This window comes from Pipistrellus hanaki (assembly GCF_964339955.1).
Source record: "Pipistrellus hanaki genome assembly, chromosome: 3".
Lineage (NCBI taxonomy): Eukaryota > Metazoa > Chordata > Mammalia > Chiroptera > Vespertilionidae > Pipistrellus > Pipistrellus hanaki.
In genome coordinates this window covers 115040142-115051123 of record NC_140505.1, presented here as the reverse complement: position 1 = coordinate 115051123, position 10982 = coordinate 115040142, and the positions used below count along the sequence as shown (strand labels likewise).

Genomic DNA, 10982 nt, shown 5'->3' with positions numbered 1-10982 from the left:
TAGAGTATGTAATTAAATAAGCACAGCGTTATATATGATTTTATTTTCCTAACTGTCAAGAGAAAAAAGTATATTTCCTAAGATAACTATAATCAGATAAAAATTATCAAAAATATTATTGAGTTTTATCCACCTAGCAAAATATGTTCATCCACGTGTTCATAAGCACCAGGCTCTGGAACAGAATTAGGACGGTCACTGTGGGCTTTACTTCTCAGAAATTCTTCTTTTTCTATTTCAGATAATATCTAAGAGGTTAAAAGAATACCAGTGATTAAAGAGAACCAAAATAGAGCATCAAGCTATCAGTTTGATAATATAGAAAATATGTCTATTACACATAGCTACAACTTTTTTTTCAAACTTTATTTTTGAAAGTATTACAAATATCCCCTTTCCCTCCCCTGCCCTGACCATTGATGCCCTCCATCCCACTCCTGCCCCCTCCCCAGACTGTCCCCCTAGTATTTTTTGCCCGTTGGCTATGCATATATACATATAAGTTCTTTGTTTAATCTCCATCTCCCTCCCCTCGCCCTTCTGAAATATGTCAGTCTGCTACATGTTTCAATGTCTCTGGATCTGTTTTCTTCATCAGTTTATTTTCTTCACTTGATTCTACATTTAAGTGAGATTATATGATACTTGTCTTTCTCTGACTTACTTATTTCGCTTTAGTATAATACTCTCCAGGTCCCTCCAGGTTGCCTCAAAGGGTAAGAGATTCTTCTTTTTTTCTGCTGCATAGTGTTCAGTGGTGTAATTGTACCACAGCCTTTTTATTCATTCATCTCCTGATGGGCATGTGGGCTGTTTCCAGGTCTTACCTCTTGTAAATTATGCTGCTATGAACATAAGGGTGCATATATTCTTTCTGATTGGTGTTTTGGGATTCTTAGAATATATTTTTAAAAATGGGATCACTGGATCAAATGAGAGTTCCATTTTTAATTTTTTGAGGAAAATCCTCACTGTTTTCCACAGTGGCTGCACCAGTCTGCATTCCCCCTACCAGGGAACTAGGGTTCCCTTTTCTCCTCATCCTCACCAGCACTTGTTGTTTGTTGATTTATAGCTATAACTTTATTTACTTCAAACCCTTCTCAAATGTACTTCTAAAGCACATTGATAATCATTATCTTCATGGTGAATAATGTTTTGCCCATGCAAGCTCAACTCTATTTTAACCTTATGGTTTTTAGAACTCTAGTCACTCTATAATATTAATCCACAGCAATTTCCTAAACTGCTTGATAATAATTTTAAAATATTTTTACTAATATTTGTTTACCTCCTAATACATTTCTATCTTTCTATTCCAAAGTATTTTTCACATATACAAATTTCTGATCTATTAAATATGTTTAATAACTAGGACTATTACCTACATTAATATGAATTATATATGATATAATCCTGATGAATACTTTTCTATATTTAGATTCCATCAGACTCTAGACTCTAGATGGAAAAAAAATATTATCTATTCCAATGAAATACCAGTATGATAATTCTAAGTTAATATTTCAAGCTTTAGTGTTATCAAAACAGCAAGTAAGAAAATACGTGTAATTTTCATATTATTTTAAACATCTTCTGGAGAATAGAGTCAGATAAAATGAGAGTTAAAAAATGAAGCCAAGATATTGAAACTGTAGAATAGATTTGTGGGAGTTTTAACCCAAATTGCTAACTCTCCTTTACTCTTATATTTTAGGAGTATTCAATTATATCTTTAAAGAAAAACTAACATAAGATGTTCTAAGTTGAAATTTTCTATACAGTATTTAAAATCTCTGCTGGAATACGTTACATTCCTAAGCAAGTCAATAAACACTAGTATATGTTCATTTTTGGGTCAGAGTTTTGGGAGGGGGGGAAATCAATATCATTCTACTCTTTAATCTACATACACATAAAATTCCCAAGTAGTGATGTTTCATTTTTTCCCCAAATTTCTATTTCTTATATTATTAAATATTGAAATTTGAGTTGTTTTATTTTATATGCCAAGGAAAATATAAAACTAAAAATGATTTGCTTAAATACTACTTAATTTTTAAGTCAGTGAAACCAGTGAATATCATAACGTAAGAGGGAAGGTAATAATGAGTAATTTTAGTTAAATGTTGAGCATATACCTTCACTAATTGATCTGAGTTTTCTTCATGTTCAGTTAATAATTCTACCCTAAGCGCATATAATATATAATTATTAGAAACTGCTCCATAAGTGTAGCCTAGAGAAAGAAAAAAAATATTTTAACTTTAAATATTAGAGTAAGGAACAAAATATTAAAATTTCAAACCTTCCAACATTCTTTTAATCCCAAATTCTATCATAGCATATTATTGATCAGTAACTCAAAACCACAGAAAAGCAAAGAAGAATAAAGAACAGAAGAAATCTGTAATTTTTACTCTAAAATGTAACAAATTTTTATATCACTAATTTGGTATCCTCTTTTATATTCTGACTAAAGTTTATTCTCCACATACACATATTAATGTTTTGTTTGATATTGTAATAATATCTTGATTAGAAATCAAGAAAAGTTTAACTTTACCTGCTACAACTAGCAATATAATTTTACACAAGATATTGAAATCACTTTAATAAAAGTACTAGTTTGAAAGATTACAATTACTAACATGTAAATGAAGTAAACTTTCTTGAGTTTGTGAGTTTTTGTTTTATTTTATCAAGTCTTTGTATTATCTGTGTAGATGTAGTTATGTTTCTTTTCCTTATCCATTTAATGTGTTAGATCATGGTAACATTTCCTAACAGTAAACTATTTATTAAGTTAATCATTCTGTTGGTTAACTTTCCATTCACAACTATTTTGTCAGATACAGATTTTCGTCTTCAACAACTATGCACAATCTTTCTGGCATGCTTTCCTGTGTGAGGGGCTGTAGAGCAAAAAGTAACATTCCCCAGATCCCCTTTACACTAGGTTTCTAAAGGTGACTTACGTTCTATCAATTGATATATCTGTGTAATTATTTATATTTATAAAATATGTGTGAAGAGAAGCAGGAAGCCATATTTTAACATTTTTTTTGGCCCAACCATGACAGATAGAGGGAGCTTTGGTTTGGAGACAGGAGTGCATAGTAGATAATGTCTCTGACTTTTTTAATTATATCAGATAGTAAGCTCCTGCAGGTTCTGCAGTGTATGTGTGCGTGTGTATTTTGTACATGTTCGATACTCAGTCTATAATCTGTTTCTTAAATTCTGTTAGCAATCTGTTACTTACTGTCGTAACAAATCTCCAAAGATTCTTCTCCCACATTCCTTGGTATGCACACTCTGCATAGATCCTCTTGCACAGAAGCTAGACTAACCCTGTGTAACCATCAGGACTGTTAGGAATGATGTTGCATGATCTGAGAATAGGTCATAAAGAAACCTTAAAAGGTCCCACCTTAGTCTCTTGGTATGTTGTTCCTGATATGGTACTTCTCACCATGCAGGTGGCATGCAGGCCCTAGGGACAAACCACATGCAGGGGCCTCCTGCTGATAGCACCAATGAACACCCAGGTAATAATTAATATCAACGGCAAGACATTTGAGTGAGCCATCTTACAATTATAATCCAGTAAAGATTTCAGGTGACTGCAGCCTTACTCAACATCTGATGCCAAATGCATATGATACCAAAGCAGGAACTGCTTGGCTAACCCCAGTCAACCTACAGAATCATAAAAGATAATAACAAATTGTTATTTTAAATCACCAAGTTTGTTTTGCAGTAATAGCCAGAACATTTACTCTAACCCATAAAAACAAACACATAAACAAATACCCTCAATGGCTTCTGATGTCTACAACTGGAAGTCCTAATCAATACATTTATATTCATAAATTGAGTTAGACTCTGGCTTCTACTGTATGTGTTATGACTATACAATTGTATTTTTAAAATATGTACCTTTTTATAACTAAATTAGTATATAGCCTATAGATTTTTGCTCCTGGATGGTTTGTAATAATTCTATTGCAAAATTATTTCTAGTTTCTAAAGACATCTGAAAAGAAATACATTTTCACCATCTTGTCAGATTATTGATGTAAAAATATTTCTATTTTTTGTCAATAAATATTGATAATTTTAATTTTCTTGGAAAATTATTCATTAAAACTATTAAACCTATTTGACTAGAACTGTATAGGAGATCCTCTCATAATTTTCTAAACCACTGCCATAATTGTAGTTACATAAACTTTCATATAACTAATCTAAACCAATAAAAGAGAAACATGCAAATTAACCATCACTCCACTATGCCCACCAGGCAATCAGGAGGGAATATGCACATTAGGAGGAGAAACATGGCGGCTGCCCAGCTGCTCCAGGCTTGGAGTGCCCATTGAGGCAGGACGCCTGCTATGAGAGGGAGGGCAGGGGGCGAAGGGATCTTCAGGAGCAGCTGGCCACAGTGAAAACGAAGACTGCAGACTCCTCTGCAGTGAAGATGAAGATGGCAGACTCCAGTCGGGGTCCACAGCAAAGAAGACAGCAGACTCTAGCCAGAGCCTGCAGCAAAGACAAAAAAGGCAGACTCTGGCTGGAGTCTGCAGCAAAGGCAGCAGACTCCAGCTGGAGTGAAGGCCTGGGTCCCAGGTGCCAGAGGAAAACCAGTACTGGAAGCCAAGGGAAGGAAGGCCTATTGCACACATCTCTTCATGCCATGGGCCTCTAGTTTTCTATAATTGTTACCTTTGGCTTTTTTCATAATTAAGCTATATAATTGGGAATATACTTTTATTTTCATTGTATAAACCTTAGTAAAAATAAATTATCACACCATTAAAATCTCTAATAACTCAACTATAAATAATCACTGCCAAAATTTGAAGCATCTATAGTATATAACAAGTCTTTACATATCCATTCATACAGATGCTCAGGACAAAAATCTTGGAGCCATTTTTTTCTCTTTCTTTCACACCAATCCATCAATACATCCTTTTGGTTCTTCTACCATAAAAATGGTTTCTAGAATATGACCGTTTTCATCATTTCCACTCAGACTAGAGGCCCGGCACAAGACATTCGTACACTAGAGGGGGGGAGTCCCTCAGCCTGGCTGGTGCCTTCTCACAGTCTAGGACTCCACAGGGGATGTATACCAGCCAGTTTAGGCTCAATCCCTAAGCCAGCAGTCAGACATCCCTCTCACAGTCCAGGGCTCTCGCAGTCCAGGACCCATCGCTCCTTATTGTCCACTTGCAGCGGAGGAGGGAGGGGCTCCCACCACCACCACTGCACTTGCCATCAATGAGCCTGGATTCTGGCTGAGTGGAGCACACTGACCACCAGGGGGAGCTCCTGTGTGAACGTCTTCCCCCTGATCAGTGCATGTCATAGTAACTGGTTGCTCCACTTTTTGGTCAATTTGCATATTAGCCTCTTATTATATAGGACTAAAAGCCCGGTGAATGAAAATTCATGCACTGCAGGAGTGGGGGGTCCCTCAGCCTGGCCTGGGCCCTTTCACAGTCCAAGAGTCCTCAGGGATGTCCTACTGACATCTGTGGGAGGTGTCCGGACAGATCGATCAGGGGATGGTGCCGCCCCTTCACCCCATCGCCCCCTGTGGCTGCTGGATGCCGCCCCCTCCACCATCACCCTTCCCTCCCTCTGCCCACTGGCACATGCTTTGGCTGGCCTGGCAGCACATGCATGCCGGCGCCTGCCTACTGGTCATTCTGCTGTTCAGTCAATTTGCATATTACACTTTTATTACATAGGATAACTCTCATCTCTAACTATTGTCATAATCCACCATGATTTATAAGAGCCCTATATGATCAGACCCTAGTATTCTTAGATATAATCACAAAGGCTTACTGTTCTTCAAATATATTAGGTCCACTCAATGTGTCTAGGCATTTACAATTCCTTCTTTCTAGAACATCGGCTCTCTAGATATCCTCACGGTTCATCATCTCATTCATTATCATATTCATGTGGCTTACCTTCTCAGTCATTGCTTAAATAGCACCTCCCCCTAGGGGCCTTCCCTAACTACCCTATCTAAAATAGCAACCTCCAAACTCCATCCCTTTATTTTGAATTTATTTTTCTTTCATAGCATTTATCTGTATAAGAACATTATATATTTATTTATTTGTTTATATCCCGTCTGTCCACACTGGAACATTAGAAAAGTAGAGTAGAAGCTTTGCCTATTCTGTTCTCTGCTGTATTCTCAGTGGCTACAAGAGATATTTTCACACAGTAATATTTGTTGATGAGTATCTGTGAATATTCACATTATGACTTAAGCTATTATTTGCACAAATTACATTAAATTTTATAACAATTTAAATAATATATCATAAATATTTATGTCATTAAATATTTCTCTAATACCTTTTTAATGGGTATATTATTGAACACACCAACCTCCTGTTGAACATTTAGATGGTTGCAATTTTTCATTATAAATGAAGCCATAATTAATTCCAATGAAATCTTTTGTTATTTAATTATTCTTAGAACTAGAGGCCACGAGCAAAATTTGTGCATGAGGCTGAGGGAGAAGGGGGAGTGTCCCTCAGCCCAGCCTGCACCCTCTCCAATCTGCACCACCCCCTTGAGGGATGTCTAACTGTCCCACCGGGATCGGATCTCAAAGGGCAGTCTGACATCCCTCTCACAATCCAGGACTGCTGGCTCCCAACTGCTCACCTGCCTGCCTTCCTGATTGCCCCTAACCACTTCAGCCTGCCAGCCTGATCACACCCTAACCATTCCCATGCCAGCCTGATTGATGTCTAACTGCTCCCCTGCCAGCCTGTTTGCCCCCAACTTCCCTCCTCTGCCGGCCTGGTCACCCCTAACTGCCCTCCCCTGCAGGGTTGATCGCCTCCAACTGCCCACCCTTGCAGACCTGGTCCCTCTCAACTGCCCTCCCTTGCAGGCATGGTGCCTCCCAACTGCCCTCCCCTGCTGGCCATCTTGTGGTGGCCATCTTATGTCCACATAGGGACAGGATCTTTGACCACATGGGGGCAGACAGCTTGTGTGTTGGAGTGATGGTCAATCTGCATATTACTCTTTTATTAGAATAGAGGCCTGGTGCACAGGTGGGGGCCAGCTGGTTTGCCCTGAAGGGTGTCCCGGATCAGGGTGGGAGTTCCCTTGGGGCATGGGGCAGCCTGGGCGAGGGGTCTGTGGTGATTTGCAGGCCAGCCATCCCCCTGGTGACCCAAGTGGAGGCCCTGGTATCTGAGATTTATTTACCTTCTACAATTGAAATTTTGTAGCCTGGAGGGTAGCCAAGCCTCCTATTCACTCCGTAGCCAGGAGCCATTTCTGTTTGGATTTGTTTACCTTCTATAATTGAAACTTTGTAACCTTGAGTGCAAGCTTAGGCTGGCAAGGGCAGGCAGAAAGCTTGGCTTCTTTCATCGCCTGGGAAACCAAAGCCTCCTTCCTGCTCTCTGTGGCTGTAGTCATCTTGGTTGGGTTTATTTGCATACTCTCTCTGATTGACTGGTGGGTGTGGCTGGTGGGCATGGCTGGTGGGTGTGGTGGAGTGATGGTTAATTTGCATATTACTCTTTTATTAGATAGAATAATTCCCAGGAGCAAATTTGATCAGTTGAAGAAAATAAACATTATTAGGCTTTTTATATAAAATACTTTTCTCCAAAAAGATATATAAACTGATACTTTTAAAATAGTCCCATGATTAGTTTTCTTTATTATTTTTTTTATTAGTTTTCTTTAATGTAAAGTAATAGAATGTCTGGTTTTAATTAAGGCTGGTTAAACAAATATTGGTGATTAGTATTTATTGGAGATAATAAGGAAGGTTAGTAAGAAAAACAAATTAACTAAATTGAACAGTACAATATACTATATATATTATATAAGAGACTAAATATATGCATGAAAGAAGAGACACATACTTTAAACAGCTTAATTTTCTACATTTTAGGTTAATTATTCTCACCAAAAAAAAAATGTATCTTTCAAGCAGATAAAAACTGTACTTACTTAAAACATCAGTATCTTCTAAGTCCTGAAGAATGAGCTCTTCAGCAGTTTTACTCTTATTCTTTATGATGTTAATACAGTGAAGAACTGACTCTGGTAATTCAACTAAGTCCTGAAAATTTCAATAATGAAAGTATAAACTTTTTCATTAACGCTATGTATCAAATATCCCCTCCTTCATTCCACATAAAAAAAATGTGAGAAAATGCATAGATGAGGTAAAAGGCTATAAAGAGCACAATTCATCTCACACCTGTCAGAATAGCTATCATCAATAAATCAACAAATGACAAGTGCTGGTGAGGATGTGGAGGAAAGGAAACCATTGTGCACTGGTGGTGGGAATGCAGACTGGTGCAGCCATTGTGGATGACAGTATGGAGTTTCCTCAAAAAAATAAAAATGGTACTGCTTTTTGACCCAGTGATCCCACTTCTGGGAATATATCCTAAGAATCCCAAAACACAAATCAGAAAGGATATATGCATCCCTGTTTATAGCAGCAGCATTATTTACAATAGCCAAGATGAGCGGATAAAAATCTGTGCTATATTTATACAATGAAATACTATATTGCTCTAAAAAAGAAGGAACTTTTACCCTTTGTGACAGAATGGATGGACCTGGAGAGAATTATGCTAAGCAATATAATCCAGTCAGAGAAAGACAAATAACATATTATCTTACTAATATGTGGAATCTAATGAATAAAATAAACTGATGTACAAATTGGAACCAGAAGCTTGGATATGTGGGACAGACTGGGTGGTGTCCAAGGGGAGGGGAGGAGGGTGACTGGATAAAGAAGGTGAAAGCTTTACCTGAAGAACATGTGTGCTTACCCTGTGGACACTGACAATATTGTGATGAAGCCCAAGGAAGCAGGAAACAGGGGAGAGGGTTGAAAGAAGAGGGACACCTGCAAACATTAAAATGTTTTAATAAAATAAAAATAAAAACTGCAAAAAAAGGGAATATTTCAAACAAATATATATGGTAAAAATTTGCTTTTCATTTTCAGGTGTTATGAATTATATCTATGATTCTGTTGAATTTCAAAATCACATGAAAAATATCAGGATATTTAGTTTCACTCAAATTAAGTGTGGTTAAAAAGACATAATAATGTAAAAATATTAAATTTTCTCAAATATTATATGTATAGGTTATTGAAATCCTAATTAAAACTGAGAATATAGTTATTTTTTGAAGCTTGGCAAGAGAGTTTTGTGTTGTTGTTTTTTTAAACTTAGTTGAGAAGATTTTGAAATTGCAAAACAGAAAATTGGACTCATTTGAAATTGAAAAATATAAAACTAATACAGAAAACATTAAGATTAATGGAAAATATAAGATAATCTTGGATAGATCATATGTAAAACACTAAATGTATAAAAAGATAAAATAAATCAATTAAGAAAAGTTGGATTATTCAACAAGTGACACTAGAAACATTAGATAAGTATGTTCAAGGAAATTTCAAATTAGATCTTCATCTTGTAACATAAATTTCCATTGGGTTAAGAGTTTTGAGGTAAGAAAAGGAATCATAAACAGATTTTTAAAGCATATAAACATTGGAAGAAATATACAAGTGAAAAGATAGCATGTTTGATTTTTTTAAAAAAGCATTACCCCTATAGATCTTTTCACATAAAGTTTGCTTCCATCCATATATATTCATATTAGAACGTTCATGATTAATGTTAAAAATCAGGATACAAATATGTATAATAATTAAAGCGTAATATTCTAATTAGATTGACATCCTTCCAGGACGATGCTGGGATTGCAGCTGCCACTGCTGCGAGGGAGGGATCCAGGCAGCTGGCTGGGAAGGCGTACTCTTGCACAAATTTCATGCATCGGGCTTCTAGTATATACACAACATGGGATAATCCCAATTTTACCCAAAAAATACACATAAGAATGTGGATGAGTTTTATCTTCAATAACCTTTTATCTTTAATAAGGTGATTTTTGTCTTCAATAAACTTTTATATTTAAATATCTATCAATTTACACTGTTTAAAGATGATCCTAAGGTTAAACATGAGATAAAGACACAAAACACATTGAGAAAGTAAAATATCTCCTGAAAAGTTTCCTCCAATTAAAGGGCTCAAAAGTCCAAAACTTAACACTTACAGCGTCACTCTCATCACTCTGGGTCTCTGAGATTGAATCAGTATCTACATCATCTTTTTCCAAAGAAGAAATGCTGATTTTGTCCAATTCAGTTTCTATTTCTTCATTGATCTTTGTATCATCAGCATCTTCCATCATCCTTTACAAAAAATCACAGAACTAATCAAAGAAAATTAAAGAGGCTAATATGCTAATACAAATTGTGGGTTATTTAATGTGTCATAATAATCCAACATTGTTCTATATACACATTTTAGCTTAACAAATGTTTATCAAACCTTACCATATATTTAAGAACAATGTTTGACTACAAAATGGTAGTCAAACCATTTCCCTAGACTTTTAATTCTCTAAGGGAAAAATTACATGGAATAAGCTGGCTTGCCTTCCTGAACCAAGAAACTCCACAGAAAAACTCATCCTCATAGAAATGATTAATGGAAAAGTGCATATGATCAGCTTGAATATTCAGAGATTAAAATACAGAGAACAACCTAAGTCTATATACGGGGAAAATATAAGGTTAGTTTCTATTCATTAACTCACGAGTTGTTCATTTTAGCAGAGAGAGCTGTGTTTTGCAACAATACATGTAATATTGGATAATTATGGCATGTAAAATCAAAATTTATTTCATTTAAATCTTTTTTTAATATATCTTATTGATTTCAGAGAGGAAGGGAGAGGGAGAAAGAGTTAGAAAAATCAATGATGAAAGGAAATCACTAACTGGCTGCCTCCTGCATGCTCCCGACTGGGGATTGAGTCATGTGCCCTGACCTGGAATCAAACCATGATCTCCTGGTTCATAG

General features: G+C 36.2%; 1 protein-coding gene across 1 annotated transcript; it reads right to left on the bottom strand.

Moving 5' to 3' along the window:
- Positions 1-202: 202 nt before the first annotated feature.
- LOC311618808 (leucine-rich repeat- and IQ domain-containing protein 1-like) lies at positions 203-10305 on the bottom strand (the record flags this gene model as incomplete). Its single annotated transcript, XM_084876433.1, has 3 exons — positions 203-248; positions 8023-8134; positions 10171-10305. 3 exons carry the CDS (start codon positions 10303-10305, stop codon positions 238-240), a joined length of 258 nt encoding a protein of 85 aa, XP_084732559.1. The 3' UTR covers positions 203-237.
- Positions 10306-10982: the final 677 nt, after the last annotated feature.